This window comes from Musa acuminata, chromosome BXJ3-3 (genome assembly GCF_036884655.1).
Source record: "Musa acuminata AAA Group cultivar baxijiao chromosome BXJ3-3, Cavendish_Baxijiao_AAA, whole genome shotgun sequence".
In the NCBI taxonomy this organism is placed as follows: domain Eukaryota; kingdom Viridiplantae; phylum Streptophyta; class Magnoliopsida; order Zingiberales; family Musaceae; genus Musa; species Musa acuminata.
The window spans coordinates 811,870-827,500 of record NC_088351.1 but is presented as its reverse complement, the minus strand read 5'-3'; the positions used below and the strand labels follow the sequence as shown (position 1 = coordinate 827,500).

The 15,631-nt window shown below is 39.7% G+C and overlaps 3 protein-coding genes across 8 annotated transcripts in view; all 3 read right to left on the bottom strand.

The window, feature by feature from the left end:
• Positions 1–1,762, bottom strand: part of LOC103977186 (signal peptidase complex-like protein DTM1) — a 2,349-nt gene extending 587 nt beyond the window's left edge. Inside the window, exons 1-2 of one of the 2 annotated variants that reach the window (XM_018823664.2) lie at positions 1,612–1,762; positions 1,283–1,531 (exon numbers count right to left, since the gene is read on the bottom strand). In XM_018823664.2, the coding sequence (XP_018679209.2) occupies positions 1,283–1,524 (242 nt within the window). In that variant the 5' untranslated portion in view covers positions 1,525–1,531; positions 1,612–1,762. Of the gene's footprint in view, positions 1–1,282 lie in introns of both variants that reach the window. The other variant, XM_009392635.3, reaches the window with a different exon arrangement.
• A 437-nt stretch (positions 1,763–2,199) lies between these two features.
• LOC103977187 (uncharacterized) lies at positions 2,200–10,936 on the bottom strand. Of its 2 annotated transcripts, XM_065143889.1 has the most exons (9): positions 10,666–10,936; positions 9,252–9,705; positions 9,028–9,168; positions 8,052–8,279; positions 7,015–7,222; positions 5,668–5,804; positions 4,358–4,438; positions 2,977–3,043; positions 2,200–2,905 (listed from the first exon to the last, which is right to left on the bottom strand). In XM_065143889.1, the coding sequence occupies exons 2-9, from the start codon at positions 9,518–9,520 to the stop codon at positions 2,609–2,611; spliced, it is 1,428 nt and encodes a 475-aa protein (XP_064999961.1). In that variant the 5' UTR covers positions 9,521–9,705; positions 10,666–10,936; the 3' UTR covers positions 2,200–2,608. The 2 variants fall into 2 exon arrangements, with proteins under 2 accessions (XP_064999961.1, XP_018679268.2); XM_018823723.2 differs by lacking the exon at positions 10,666–10,936 and having other exon boundaries at positions 9,252–9,851.
• A 397-nt stretch (positions 10,937–11,333) lies between these two features.
• On the bottom strand, positions 11,334–13,883 carry LOC103977189 (probable trehalose-phosphate phosphatase 6). 4 transcript variants are annotated; one of them, XM_009392638.3, is made up of 11 exons: positions 13,234–13,883; positions 13,011–13,151; positions 12,867–12,938; positions 12,677–12,775; positions 12,513–12,566; positions 12,304–12,405; positions 12,114–12,191; positions 11,963–12,032; positions 11,811–11,881; positions 11,643–11,735; positions 11,334–11,568 (listed from the first exon to the last, which is right to left on the bottom strand). In XM_009392638.3, the coding sequence occupies exons 1-11, from the start codon at positions 13,540–13,542 to the stop codon at positions 11,488–11,490; spliced, it is 1,170 nt and encodes a 389-aa protein (XP_009390913.2). In that variant the 5' UTR covers positions 13,543–13,883; the 3' UTR covers positions 11,334–11,487. The 4 variants fall into 4 exon arrangements, with proteins under 4 accessions (XP_009390913.2, XP_064999965.1, XP_064999964.1 ...); XM_065143893.1 differs by having other exon boundaries at positions 11,811–12,032; XM_065143892.1 differs by having other exon boundaries at positions 11,334–11,735.
• Between the last annotated feature and the right edge of the window lie 1,748 nt (positions 13,884–15,631).

Here is a 15,631-nt window from a genome sequence, read left to right as displayed (position 1 = left end):
GGTAATAAGAATACTAAAGGTACAGATATTAAGAGAAGTTCTATAAATAATAATCTGTTATTTAGGCACATATGTTGGCTTCTTGCATCATTTTCCCACCATTGAGCTCCACACAAATAACATATCTATTTAAATCAAGAGTGATATCTTTTTATTTTCTTTAAGACTTATTCTATTTTTCTAACAACATTAATACTAAACAACCAATCTCGTACCGACTCATCTCTAAACATCTAAGCGGATATCATTCAAATATATGCATACCATCTTACACGGTTTTTTCTCGTTTTATTTCATATTGAACTACACTTAATTGTTCCAGAACAAAGTCTAGATCCAACACTTGCTACATCAAATGATTTAGTAAAAGATTTTAATAGGTATTTAAATGTTCAAATAAAAACCTTTTAGGTATGAGCAGATGTTCAAGGGAACAATGACACAACAAGATCAACTCATAGGAGTGGAAAGTCAGAAGAATATTAGAGTCAGTATTCTTCATTGATGTAAGAAAGTTAGGAGAATATTAGAAACAAAGAAATTAAGAAAAGTTTTATAGATTTAATCTATTAACTAATGCAAAAACATCTTTCTCTATAAAGTGATATCTCAACTATTTGAGGTTAGCTACTTTGAATCTTTTCCCACCATTCAGCTCCATACCATATAATTTATATTTATATTTCTCACAATACTAACAATTCAATTTTTCCTCATTTTATTCTCCATCGGGTGTGAATTTAATTGTTCAAGAAAGAAACCTAGACGCAACAGTTGCAATGTCAAAGGAGAAAAGCTAACTAGTACTGGACATGATGCCAGCGCTTAACAGCATCACAAATCTTGTTTCAGGTTTCCATCTTCCCGAGATGCAGTTTGGAATCCTCGGTTTCCTTTACAGATTCATTAACCAAGCACATCAAGATTCTTTCAATGGGAACCCATCAAGATCCACTCAAGAGTCAGTTTGATCGTCTGCAACAATAGCCTCTGCCGGAAAGAAACATCTAATTTTGATCAGAGGAGGCCAAACTTTTAGATCGAGAACACTGGACCTCAGATGAGTGCAACATAGATTTATGCAGCTTGTGATCAGGCAAATTAAGGTCAATCGGACACCAAGCCTAAATCCCCCTAGGCGAGGATGATCAAATTGGAAGATTTCGAGTTAATGAGAGAAAGCGAATCACCAGAAGAACGAACTAAAAACTTTCCCCGGTCGACGACTCAAAGGCCTCAAAAGAGAACCAAAGAAAGAGAGGGGTCGGGGTCGGGCTCGAACCTCGAGCTGCCGGGGGCCCGGTCGGCTGCGGCGGCGGTTCTCCGAGCGGGCATGGGCATGAACCACTGCGAGAGGTCCCGGTCGAAGTACTCCCAGTCGGGCAAGAGGAACCCGGCGATGCCGACGATCCCGAAGGCGTAGGTGACCAGCGCCTTCTTGGGGGAGAAAGTCCAGATCCCGACGACGGCCATGACCGCGGCCAGCGCCACTAGGCTCGTCCGCAGCGCTGCTTCCCGCCCCATCTCCGCCCTTCAGTTCTTCGTTCTCTTCAACCAATGATACTAACTCTAGAATAAGTAGCAAGAGAAGGGAGAAGAACAGAGACGAACCTCTTGTGCGGCGGGGTGGGTGCAGGGCGTGCGTCTGAGTGGGCAGAGGGGCGTCACCTTCCCGGCCATTTAAAGCGACCCAACTGCCCGCGCGCCCATTCCCGTGCAGATCTAAGCTCACGTTATATCCATCAGATATGGCTATTATTAATGAGAATGCTTTGTGGCAAGATATGGCTATTATGTTGGTGGGTGTTAGATGATCCGTCAACTGTCAGGTTGCTCAATCATAAGACGGCTGGGGACCAACATCGTTGTATTTATAGAGATAAAGACTGCATACATTAGCCTCTTTCAATTATAGTGAGTGACAGTAAATATAAAACTGATTGCTAAAGAGGGAGATCCATTTGAGTATGCATCTCTTTATTTAGGGAACAATTTATGCCTTCATTTTTGAAACATGAAAATGTCAATGGACTAGTTTGTATTAAATAATGGATTGATGAGACACATTTCATGTAATTACAGAGAATTTCTTTATAACCTGTACAAGCAACTCACACATGAAATGAAGGTTTGGAGTGAAAATTATTGCCTACGGAAAATTACCATATGTACATACTAACTGGAGAAGCTACACAATAATTTGTAATATGCTAATAAGTAATATAAAGAATATAATGTTTGTGGTACAATGGCTTAAAGGAATCGAAATTTCTGAGGAATCTTATGCTGCTAGAAACTTTGAAGCCTCCTTCAAAGCTCCACTGTCATGTCAATGCCAGCTTCTTCCACAAATAAAAATGCATCAATACAATTACTAAGCTATAAGATTTCCGGGAGAGTACAGTTCATCAAACACACCTTTGCTGCAACACTTGCTGTGAGAGCAAGATCCGTGTCATAACAGAAAAGCTCAGGATGGTTGACCAGGGAAATGAAGCCAGTGGTCTCATTATATCTTCTTCCAGCTATCCCGGTTCATCTCTCTATAACAAAATCTAATCTACATAGGCATATTGAACTAGATATCGTGTAGCATGGTATCGATAATTTAGGATTTCTTGCAATGTTCATCATCATATGGTGGGGGGACACCAAAGACCCAGTCGAGCACATTCAAATACTTTGACCGGAACACCTCTCTTTCTTGTGCATAGCAGTGCATGATGATGGCTGTTGCAAAGCTGAATACGATCACATCAGCTCGCTTTAGCTTTGATGCTTGAGGGAACACTCCAGCATCTGCCAAGCATGTGCAGAAGCTTTCGATTGCTCGGGCAAGGCAATACAAAGAAATCTCGGTCCTTCTGCTCTTCTTCTCAATTAGCAATGCCAGGCCAGTAGGGAACTGTCGTTGAGCATAGTTAGCAACCAAAACTCCTGATGCGCCAAATAACCAACAAGTAGCAAAAAACTTACCGTGCCAATCACGACCATCGGAATGTTACATCTTTTAAAAAGTCGAAAAAGCAGGCAAGTCCAAGCCCTGCAAAAAGAATGCATGTACAGAAAGATTTTACTGCACATTATCATGAAAGTGAAACGATACTGATTTTACAACAATTCTTAAGAGGCCGAAAGTAAAATTTAAGAGAAATTTTTTAAGGAATATGATAGAATATATGGTAACAAAAAGCACAAAATGGATCTACACCATTAAAAAATAGCTGATCCAATTAACATATCCGGTACAAAGTCTAGTTTCATGAGTTTGCTTTTCAGTCGCTGCTCCAATATCTTTGATGCTCAGGTAGAAGTATGGATTTGGACTAGTGGTAACCATGACTCACATGGTCCTTAACGTCAAGGTAGATATCAGTTCATCGTGCTTTACTATGTTATGATTTGAGAAAGTAAATACACAGAAAAATTGGAGAAACAGATAAAAAGAAATCAAATTTTCTCATAAATCATAAACACACAAGTGGAATGTGTGGGCCTACCAGCGAATTAACTGCTAGCAAGCTCCACCTAGTGAATGTGAGAAGATCCAAAGCAACCCATGTCTATTTGCTACTCACTAGCTCAAGCTCGGTTTAAATTGCAGCTAAGTCCCATCTAAAATGATCTCCGACTCTCCTCCAAAACCCTGGCACTAATAAATCTGTATAGCATCCATGAACAAAATTGACAGGGTTGAGAAGGTAGATCCCAACTGGCCATCTAGGAGGTGCAAATACCAACTCTCCAGCGAAGTGACTACAGGAGTTGTACTGCAACAGATGGTGAAGATATGCACAACATGGAAGAGAACGGTCACATTTAATATCTGCAGATCTCATTAAACCTTAAACTTGTTTAGTATTGTGAAACCATATTGGACATAAATCTCGAGCCATATGTAGGACCTAAACAGAGCCCAGTGGCAGGAAAAGTACCATATAACTACCAAAATAGTTGGCACATTATGACCAGTTTTTATTCAGCCATATACTAGCCGTTGGTTAACACTTCTTGTGGAGCTATTGGGCTCACAATTGGAGCTACACATATGATATCTAATTCATTGTTTACGAGATATGAATCATTATATTAATACAATATTTACATAATGCAACAGAACTAGAGTCAAAATAAGCTTGCCTCCCGAAATAGGGAGAATAGCTTTTTGAACTGTTTTCCAGCTTAAATTCCACGAAAGACTTATTCAAAGACTTTACAGTTGAAAAACATAGTCATCTTCTACTTTAATAATCCAGGCTACTCCTCAAACTAAAACAACTGAAACAGACAAATTGGTTTGGCAAATGAATCTCACAAAGATGTATAACTAGTTTATGTAGAGGAGAGCAAAGCTAACCAGGCCGATGCACAATATACAGAGAGGAACAAGCTAGATCTTGCAGTCCCCAGAAGACTCTTCCCCAAGATTGTGTAAGGCCTGCATAGCATAGGAGACAGATTAAGAGAACCATTATGAGGATTCAGCAGATATCTGGTGATATAATGGCAGATCACCACTGAAGAAGACCTTTGTTAAAGTTAAGAAATAGAAGGTTCATAACATGAGGACCACAGTGCAAAATGTGAAAGTAAGCACTTTGTCTGAACTCAAGCAAAAAGGATCTTCATCAAGCACTTGTTATATCATGTCTCAGGCAGATTAACAAAATATCATTTGGTAAAGGACAATATGTGTTTCTTTGTGGTAGCTGTTTAAATGATTCAGATGTATAATTATTTCATCCAAAAGTCCCAGCAACATTATTTAATGTTGGAATTAAGACTAAATCTAAAAAACGCTAAGCTTCACAAGGTGTAGAATAAGCATGATTTACTCCAGAAGGTACAACTAAAGGGACTAAAGATGAAAAATATAAATACCATGAAATTCAGAAGCACAAAAACCATATGCCCACTATTAAAACATTAGTTAGAAATTTTGGGTATTGCCCTCTAAATGCAGAAAGAGAGTTGACGTTGGAATTATCAAAAACAGGACAGCATGACTAAAAGCTCAAAAATGACAGCATCATATCTGGCCATGAACATGTACTACATGATCAACTTGTGGAAAATAAATCAGACAATAGTTCAAGTAAAAACAGATACACAGCATCTAGTTTCAACCTATATATAGTCCTTCCAAACAAAAGTCAATAAGAGATAAATTATAGGTTATCAACAATCAATTTGTGCATAAACTATGAGGATCATACCTACAGGCAAGGGTCCTCAGATATTCAAGGTTGAGAAAAACCCCACTAAAAAATTAGATTGGATGTGAGAACATACATGAGAACATATCAAATGCACCCCAAATAAGTCAACATGATATTCTTTGTAACAGATGTAGAAAGAACAAAAGAGAACATAGACCATATGAAAATAGGAAAAATGATTAAATATGTGTAGCTCTACATGAAATAGACAAACCAAAGCCAGAAGATTACTCTGATTCCAAGACCTAAATCTAAAAGATTAACTTCTTGACTACAAAGACTAAATCAAATGAGCAAGGATTAAATGATTACACACAAAATGAGATAATCATTCATAAATTTTAGGAATATGCAAAAACTTTTCCCTGCAAATTAGTGATTAGCAGATCATAAATGCAACTCATTAAACGAATAACTTCAAAGGATAAATTAAAGCTTAAGTCAATACCTTTTCCAAAGACCCTGACGATGAACTACCAGTGCAGGAACCAAGTAGACTGGAAGATAAACTGGTAGTGCTCTTCCATATTCTTGGAAAAGGAAAGTTATGAAATGCTCAAAACAAGATTGATTGCCATGCACAATCTGAAAAAGAAATAATAATAGTAGTTATAGTTATTGAATAAATCAACAATGACGGTGACAGTATAAATGAACATGTGAATGTTTTCTGAAGTTCATCTACAACAAACATCATTAGTTTTTAAAGTTTGAATCCAAGCCTCTCACATGAGTATGGGGTCATATATAGAGTACATATTATAATCAAGAGTTCCAATCAACAGCCGTAAGTGCTCTTTCATTTATGAACTCTGATTAGAGTTAACATTGCATAAAAGATACAGATAACAAATGAGTAGTTGCAACTTTCCTACTTTAGAAGTCCAATTAGAGTTGATCAATAGGCCAAATGTAAATGAAGAGTGCATGTTCACCAATAAACAACACCAGGGTCAGAGCCTATGTATAAATAACTTTTTTGTAATTTTACAGACAAGTATTTTCTAGCTGCAAGCCATTGATTATCTCTTTTCCTTCTCCACTTCTTCATTCATTTGTCCCTTCCTTCAGAATTTTTCCTATCTTCTAACTACATTTTACTTCTCTCCTTCCTGCAATAGCAGAGCAGCTGCAGCTTTCTATTTTCAGATAGCCTCAAAGATCTTTGAATCTTGTACTTAAGTTCTGATCAGTCAATTAAATTAAAAAAATTACACAATTAGATCATGCCGACCTCCAATGGGGGCAGCTTCTGGATTTTGAGGACTTAACATTACAAAATTACACTTAATATGTATAAGGTCCAATCAGGGTATCAAAATTAAAATATTTACATAAATGAGATCATCCCAACCTTCATCACAGATGCAGCAGCCTCTGGATTTTGAGGCCTAAATATTACAAAAAGTTAGTTATACATAAGATCTGACTCAATACTAAAAGGAAAAGGCCTGGATGCTGATATAAAGATTGCATAACAATGGGTTTGAACATAATACTTGAGAAGCCATGCTCCAGCATATGTTAGAAACCAAGATTGCTCTGATGAAATAAACACAAGTGCCTATTACCAAGGGAGTTAAGAACTAGGCATGATAAGAACCAATTGATGAAAAGTATTTGTTAGTGAGTGATTAGATATCTCTCATTTATAGCATTATATGCTGAACAAAATAAGATACACCAATATCACAAATGGAACAGATTCACATACAAAGATGAAAGAGAAACCATAAGATCAAACAGGAGTTCCTGATGTGACAAATAATTTAAAAATTAAGACAGTAATGCATACCGAGCATGGGACATTCATATTAGGATCTAGCTTCACATCAACACCGATGGACTTGTAATACTTCTTAACCCCATCTAAATTAGAAAAACAAATATTGGATGCGATTTCTCTCATACTTTGCAGAATAACAGCATCCTTTCCACCATGCTTATGAAGAAATGACTTGTATGATGATGGCAAGCTGTCTTGCTTCAGAATGTAAGCAGGCCTGGCAAAGACCACCAGAATCATATTCTAAAGTCATATAAGAAAAGATTAATGGAATTAAGTAGATAAATCTCTTATGTAATAAGCAGATAAATCTTTTATATATGATGAGAAGCATCATGAGAAGGCATATCAAACCACCTGACCGCATCCATTTTTCAAAAATCTGACAAGGATCAAGGTACAAAAACACACTCAAAACATTTAACAAGGAATGGAGTTGTAAAATAAATAATTTTTGGTGCTTCAGTTCATGTTCGCCAGATCATGCATCTTTACTAAAAGAAGTTCTGTAGTGGAAAAGCAAATCTTTTAAAGGAAAACATTTTGATGGAAATAAGAAGCTTGAAATAACAAAATTTCAACTAAACAAATGAGGCAGCCTACTAAGAATAAGTTTCCATTGGTATTTCTTCATAAAGCTAGACCATTTGACATTTCAAACTTAAGTGTCATAACTTATAATGCTTGTGTTCGACTGGCAGATATCATAAATCTGTACATAGAAGAAATATCATTTAAACAAATAAATAATTATAGGTCATTTAAGTGAATATGTGTACAATAAGAGCAGTTGCTTTGGTCTAGGTTCTTGATCTAACATGACCAGCAGATTTAATCATCCCAATGTATCTAACTCATAATTTGAGTATGTTTTCTCAGCTTAACTGATTGATTCTCTTTTAATTCTAGATCCAACAATAAACTATAATATTATGTTACAAACTTCCACAGAAAAATTGTTAATGTATAATGACATAATCATAAATTCAAACAAAATTAAATACCAGATAAATAAAAATGAAATAATTTCATAAAATCAAACATACAAGATCTGTGAAGAGGCGAGACACATAAGAAATATGTCACCATGTGACCAAGTCAATGGTCTACAAACACCACCAAATAGTTTGCTCTTTATCCCACAACGTGATGCCAATACCGCAGCACGCATAAGAATGTATATAGCCAAGCTAGTGTGTTGTTTATTTGGTCCGGTCAAGAGCATTGATGGACCAGCAATCAACCCTGCTAGTAACGACCTCCATCTTGCAGTTCTGAAGCAAAACAAGAAAAGAAGTTCTATTATGGCTTGAAGTTTAAATATAAAAACATCAATCATTATTTCCAGTGACACCCTTAAGATATGGTCTTAAAGTGTGTAAAACCACAGACAACACAAAGTTATGGTTAACATGCACGACTACATGTATTAATTATATATCACAGAAGAGAGTCTCATTCTGTTTGTGTTTTATACGGAGCTTCCATTGATGCTTTGACTTAGAGATAACCAACGCAGACAGGATGGACAATAGAAGACGAATTTGATATTTTTCTCATCTCTATAGCTTAACAGCTTGAGTAACCAGCTTGGAGTAATTTAACCTTATTACTTGTTAGCCTTTCCCTGCGAGGCTTTTGCTTAGAAAGATTTACAAATACTTCATGGCAACAACATTCCAAGATGTGTTACTAGGCAACCACCACCGACGTTGGTCTCCATCATTCAACCATTAAAAGACGAAGCACTTGAACTCCACAACACAAAGTTTATAGCATATGAAGTCTAGGAGGACATATGTATAAGAAAAAAAACATCTTCAATAGGGCCCAAATAGAAAGAACAAGATAAAGTTCGAAATAAATGGCTGCAGGAGGATGAGAAGAGGAAAGTAACAGCGAAGATATAAAGTCACACAGACATGCATACATGCAAATTGGAAATTGGAAATCATAACTAAAGCAATCAGACCATGAAGCACCTAAGATTAAAGAACAAAGGACTAACTCCGAAACACCTACCTCTTGTGCCCACCTAATGCAGCAATAACTTCGTCCACCGAAACATATGTTCCTGCAAGGGTTCCCAGAAATGTCCCATATCTCAACGTCTCCTCCAACGCCACAACCACAGCCTCCTTATTCGTGAAAACCCCCGCCTTTCTGGAAATGAAAGCGCCAAAAACAATCAAGCAATCAACAAAGTCCAGGTACGTATTGGACTTGAGAAACCTGTTCGGCCAAACCTTGCGGAAGACCTCAAGGATCTGCGGCTCCTCAGTCGCACAAGAACCGAGAACAACGCGAGTCCTCCCTTAAGGCCGGCGCCTATAGCGAAACCTTTGGCTGCGGCCTCGAGGCACCGTCGGAGCCGCCTCCACTCCTCAGGCACCCGACGGAGGCCAGGTGGATCGGACCTCCAGCAGCCGCCCTCCCGCGTCCGGCGGGCATGCTCCCCGTTGGCGAGCTGGACGTTCGCTGGCGCGACGCCTTCGTCGTAGGCGGTGTGAGACATGAGAGGCGAAGAGGGCGAGGTGGCGTCGATCGAGAGAGAGAGAGAGAGTGGGGATGGTGTTACGATACAAGGCAAGTGAGCATGGTGCTTCACTTTGAATTCCGAGATCGGACGGCTGCGGCGAAATCTGATCAGTTGTTTGGTGGGCTGATGAAACTGCCTTCAAAATTGTTGGCTTCCGCCACCTAATAACATGGTGGTGGTGGTGGGACCGAATTTAATTTCGTAAACGGACCGGACCTCTTTTACCTATTTGTCCTTTCAGAGTTCGGAACTAACGTATCTGCTCCTCTGAATCTTAATTTTGCATATATGTTCTCTATAAATATCCCTTTGGTAACATCCACCCAAAACAACTTTAAATTAATCATTAAAAATCGTATTTATCGTATTTTAATTTGAACTTAAAAAGAGTCCAATGTATCTTAAAATTCCTACAATCATGATAAATCACTTAAAAGAGTATTAATGTCAATAAAAAAAAAGTAATTTTCACATTTATGCCTCCAAATTTAAATTCTGCATATTTATATATGTTTATAAGACTTAAAAACTTAAAAATATGTCGTTGACGTTAATCTCTTCAGTTAGACGACAGTACAATGAAACCCTCCTAAATGATTGCTACATTCCATATACCATTCCAAATCTTATATTAATAGGGTATAGACAGTTGAATCGATGGAGGGGTGGAGCTTTTAATGCAATTTTCTAGGGAGACAACAAAGAGGGGAAAGGAAGAAGGGGTTGGGGGTTGGGGGTTGGGAGTTGGAGGATGGGAGTTTTTTTATTGGAAGCACAAATCATAGTTACTTTTGTGCTTCATATCAATCTCAATATTGCATCTGATTTGAATAAAAGACAAATTTGATTGGATTTGTGGTTTGGATTGATTCTTACATCAATTTTATTGTTATGATGATTGACCATTAGAAAAGGTGATATGCAACTACTAACTATGACCGGCATTAGAAAAGGCGATATGCAACTACTAACTATGATTGGCATTAGAAAAGGCGATATGCAACTACTAAGTAGACAGCATTTGTTGACGGAAACCACGATCAACGGATTAATCATCGATCCCGACTTGTTTCTGCCGGGCCTTCTCTTTAGAATATTGTAGCAAGAATCAAAAATCTAACCTCCGGTCGTGACGATCTCGGGCACCTCCTCGTTGGTCTGCCACCCGAACACCACCTTGCTGACCCCATCCGACGGGCTGCAGTACCTCCTCGACAGAAAAGAAGAAACAGAGCACCACCAAGGAGCCACGGCCATTCGGAACCACCAAGAAAACCACCGCGTTCCCGGCGGAAAGCGAGACGTACCTGGTGCGGCCGGCGGGAAGCCGGCACCGCCCGATCGGGGAGTGGCGCCTCCGTTCACGGCAGCAGATCCTCTAACCACGGAGCGCTCCTCTCCATCGCCTCCCCTCTTTTTACAGTTGGAATAGATCAGACGTGCGTCCTTCTTCCTCTCTATTATAGTGCGACATCTTCTCGATCTAGATCGAGTCACCTCCGATTCGATGATTCGTAGCCTCCGTAACTACTTCCACGACTATGTACTTTTGGAGTTATCTTGGCGGTAAACTAACCGTGGAGTGATAAGACGTAACTGATTCTTATTTCCAGCTACTTGCTAATAGAGGGAGGAGCAATGTATATACTTCTGTTGCGAATTTGAATTGACTCTTCTCCAGCATGTACTTTTTTATGTGAAGATATCATGTGCCTATGCATTCGTATAACATTCATCAGTTGGGAAGAACAAATCCTTCTCCTTACAGAAAAGCTTAGATCACAAGAAAAAACGTAGACCACTGCGTATTATTCTTGAACACTATCAGTAATTACAATCCTTTGCAAGAAGACCAGTTTTAGATGTCTTCTTGACATCATTCTCAGAGGATGATGTAGTACTACGCTCAAAGCTTTCATGGGATAGAGGGCTTCAGTCTCATCTCACTTCTTCCTTGCTTCAGTTCTTCGAGGAAGGGAGGCGCTTCGCTTCCACTCCACGAGTCGACGCAAGAACTTCTGAACCTGTAAATGGTGTCAGCTAGCAATCCCAGCATCCATGGCAGAAAAGCTTGTGCAGACATGGAGCCGATGCTCACCTCCGCAGGTTGCCTGAGAGAGCAACGTGCACTTGTTTCCCTGATGACCTCCGATACAAGTATTCCCAAACCCTGCCTTCTACCATGCAAAACCTGAAACGTGGACTGCATCATTGACCACAACTCAGTGTAGTCTGACAAAAAGACGACGAGAAGAGAATCCAGTACCTTGAAGGCATCTTCATCGGTGCGATCATCTCCTATGTACACAGGGAACACATTGCCAGAGTCTGCCAATCCTGTACGTGAAAGAAGAATAACTGATCGAGTTTTGAAGGTTGGTGAAGAGAGGGAGTGAATCAGATCTTGCTCAAGCTCACCAAGAGACTCCAACATGAACTCGAGAGCCTTCCCCTTGTCCCACTTGATACTAGGCCGGATCTCCAACACCTGAGGGAAGATGATCAAGAAACAAATGTTGAGAAAGATAAGGTTGTTGATGGATTTGGGATATATGTATGATATATATACCTTCCTTCCCATGGTGAGGCGGAGCTTGGGATAGTCCTTGAGTACTGACCTTACAAGCTCAGCTAATGAGCTCCATATCTGACATCAAATTGGAGAGAGAGAGAGAGAGAGAGAGAGAGCGAGAGGTTTTAGCTTACGAAGAATGAACCAATAATTGCTTGCGAAATCCAATATCGAAGGATTATTCGACCTTTTCATCGACACATCGAAAGTGAACCGATAAGGTGAATATGTTGTTCTCTACTCTGGATCCCTGGATGAGCTTTGTTTTCTCCATTAATGCCTTGTAGACCTTGAAAGAAATAGAATATATTGATCGGTACAGCTTGTGCAAGAGAATATTAACAGGGAAAGATGCTGATAGTTTCAGAGATACTTGACCATGAGTAGAACTCTTACCTCATCTATCATGGGGAGGAACTCAGTGGCTGGCTGAAATAGAACAGCTTTCGTCTGCATCCATCCACAGAGAATAAAAGGATAGGTTAGTACACATAGGTGCAGTAACAGAGGATACGAAGAGAGAGAGAGAGAGAGAGAGAGAGAGAGAGAGAGAGAGATACCTTGGCTTTTGTATGTTTGGTTCTCTTAGTAGGGCCTTTGATGTCCATGCCGTGGCTTCCAGCATAGTACAGCTCCCTTAATCGTACGAAGCTGAACACCTTAACATGAACAAAGCAACACAGAAGAGGAGTTAAAAAGAAGAGTAACACGCTGATCTGATCCGGCAAGAGGAAGGAAGCAGGAATTCACCTTGTCTCTGCGTCTTCCACTCACAATCGCAGTTGGGAAATGCCTTGCTACGTCCCTTACCGTCTCCCTCATCTGTATGCAGTGATATGATTGTTGAGTGTGTAAAGAACTCGGAAACAGAGCAACGAAAGACACTGAACGTACTGCGTTGGATATGAAGGCACGGTCGGGGTCGTCCACGATCGGAGACAGTGTCCCGTCGTAATCGAGGAACACCACGATCTGCTTCCCCTTCGATGCTGCGACGATGTCTTCGAAGACGCTCAACGCCGAAGGATGCTGTTTCTGCTTACAATTTCCACGAACTCAGCACCCGTTACCGGAGACGAAGCCTTGGTGTGTATATAAGAAGATGCAGCAAACGTACCGCCCAGTTGTTGTAGTCTTCGTCGTGGGAGGCCGCGAAGGAGGCCGAGAGCATGGCGGCGGCCTTGACATGAGTAGGTGAGGATGCCCGCATGGAGTCGACCCACGCACTGATCCTCGCTCCGCCCCCGCCGCCGCTGCCCATGTCGAGCTGGCTCAGGAACCTCTTGTACCTGGCGCAACGAACGCCGAGCGCGGAGGAGCGAGGCGGCAGCAAGGCGGAGCGATGTGCTGCTGGGTCCGCCACTACTGCCATCACCGTCGTGACTGCTAACTCTTCCGGCACTATCACACTCTGCTTCCTCATCATCTCTTCGGTTCTCTCTCTCTCCTCTGTATCCAAAGCAGGTGTTTGTACGCAGTACAGGAGGCAATTAGGGAGTTTCTGGAACTCAACCACGAGGAGAATAAGCGAGGAAGAGGAAAAGGCCTATAATTCTGAGTCGTTCTTCTCTTCCTCTCTCCCGCTGAGAAGACGCAGCAGCAGGAGGAGGAGGAGGAGAGCAGGGAAGACCAGCAGGAGTTGGGGACGAAGCCGACTTCCATTGGCGGGCATTATATAACGCGGGCAGCTGCTGGGCGCCGAATAGAAAGGAACACTTACGCGCGAAATGGCCCCACCAAGCAACCCGAGTGAAACGAATACACTGCGGGTTGCTGTCGCCTGCGTCACAATCTCTAGCACGAGCGGATTGCCACGTCAGATGGGACCCCAAAGGCTCATCCCGTGAACGGATGCCACTTCAGTTGCTCGTCCAATTCCATGTTGGCGCAGGCACAGTATTTGAGTACATAGAATAATACATTTTTTTAAATATTATCGAGAGATAAATTTAATATAAAGGACAAGAAATCCACATTATACTTATCTAATAACAAAATGCCTTTACCTATTATGAGAGACGAAAATTAAAAATAGTCCATCAAAGCTTAATAAACTTAAATTTTAGTCTTGAATTAATGCTATCATATATATATATATATATATATATATATATATTGATCCTCATTTAAAATTTTAACAAAATATGTTTTTGTAAAATTATCCATAGTCACAATTACAATGAGTTAATTACATACATAACTATCTATAGTCGATAATTTGAAGGTGTTTGTTAGTTTAGTTAGTAAAACTCTGATAATTTATCATAAAGTCTCGAACTCGAATCTCATATTCATCACTTTTTAAAAAAATAAAAATAAAATTAAATACTAAAGATATAAAAAGATTCGGATGAATAAAAAAGAGGGAGAATATTAGCACATGAGATGTGCTCACAGGTTTCCTCCATGATTGAAGGAGTAGGTGAAGCATCAAAGACTATTTCTAGATGAGTTCTTAATGGAAGTTAATCGTAAGGAAGTTCCTAGAAATTTTCATGGCTTGGAATTTTTTTTTGAGTGATGTATGTAAGCATTCAAGAAGAAAGAAAAAGAATCTCAATTTCTTGAGGTGATCCAGCTGAGATCAGATCAATAGTACTAAGATTGTAGAAGTCATGTGCTTCAAGATATTGACATTTGAGAGAGAGAGTGTGTCTGTGTTCACAGAGTCTTCCAACAATAGACTTGTGTTTGAATGCAGAAGTTGATTCTGATTTGTGCAGAATGTTTACTTCGATCTCCAGAAGTTAAAGAAGGAAGAACATTTCGTAAGTGTGCAAAGTGCATGACTCATCACATCACTGTTGCATTGAGACAGATTTATTATATCCGTACACAAAATGCATGATCACATGTAATGAATAACATGCCACCACAAGCTTCAGAGTTCATCTTTGGGTTAACAATGTGTCTTTGGATCTGTTTGAGAAGAGAAGACAATAGATATGCAATTACAGTTTAGTATAGTTGAATCAAGAGATCCAATAGATATGCAATTACAGACCTGATTCCAATTTTGTAAGCATCTCATCCCATGATCCATGACAGAGACAGAAACATACGTCGTAAAGCTATATACCCCAAAAGGAGAAGGAGACATCAATTCCTCAACTTGTTTTAGCTTGTCATCATGGTTAAGACAAACTCGAGCTCTTGTGGTTAGAATGGCACCACTTGCGAGTGTAGTAACCATTTGCATCCTCCTCTAAAAGAACACACAAACCTTCTTACTCACACGCATCAATATTCCAGCTAAAGTCTTTGATATAACCCCAAGCAAAAAAGTCTATGAGAGCTCCGATCGAGCGTCACACACTTGGCTTAGTGAGTGGACATCTTATTTGTCCTCTCCTTCTTTTCCTCAATCTTTAAGCTCGTGCATGGAGATTCTATAAAGACTATTGTAGGACAGAATCTAGGTTTTATTTTTTGTTTCATTAATATCGTACATATTCATGTCTGTACATACATATAAATAATCTAAGCTAATTTTGATCTCATGTGAGTTAAATTGT

Excerpts from the sequence above, each read along its gene's own strand:
- LOC103977187 (XM_065143889.1), bottom strand. The coding sequence starts at position 9,520 with ATGTCTCACACCGCCTACGACGAAGGCGTCGCGCCAGCGAACGTCCAG. Across the intron at positions 7,223-8,051 it reads CTCGCCTCTTCACAGATCTT|GCCTGCTTACATTCTGAAGC; the intron begins GTATGTTTGATT and ends GGTCTTTGCCAG. Across the intron at positions 5,805-7,014 it reads ATATGAATGTCCCATGCTCG|ATTGTGCATGGCAATCAATC; the intron begins GTATGCATTACT and ends TTTCTTTTTCAG.
- LOC103977189 (XM_065143891.1), bottom strand. The coding sequence starts at position 13,542 with ATGATGAGGAAGCAGAGTGTGATAGTGCCGGAAGAGTTAGCAGTCACG. Across the intron at positions 12,192-12,303 it reads TTCGATGTGTCGATGAAAAG|ATATGGAGCTCATTAGCTGA; the intron begins GTCGAATAATCC and ends ATTTGATGTCAG. Across the intron at positions 11,736-11,810 it reads CCGATGAAGATGCCTTCAAG|GTTTTGCATGGTAGAAGGCA; the intron begins GTACTGGATTCT and ends TCCACGTTTCAG.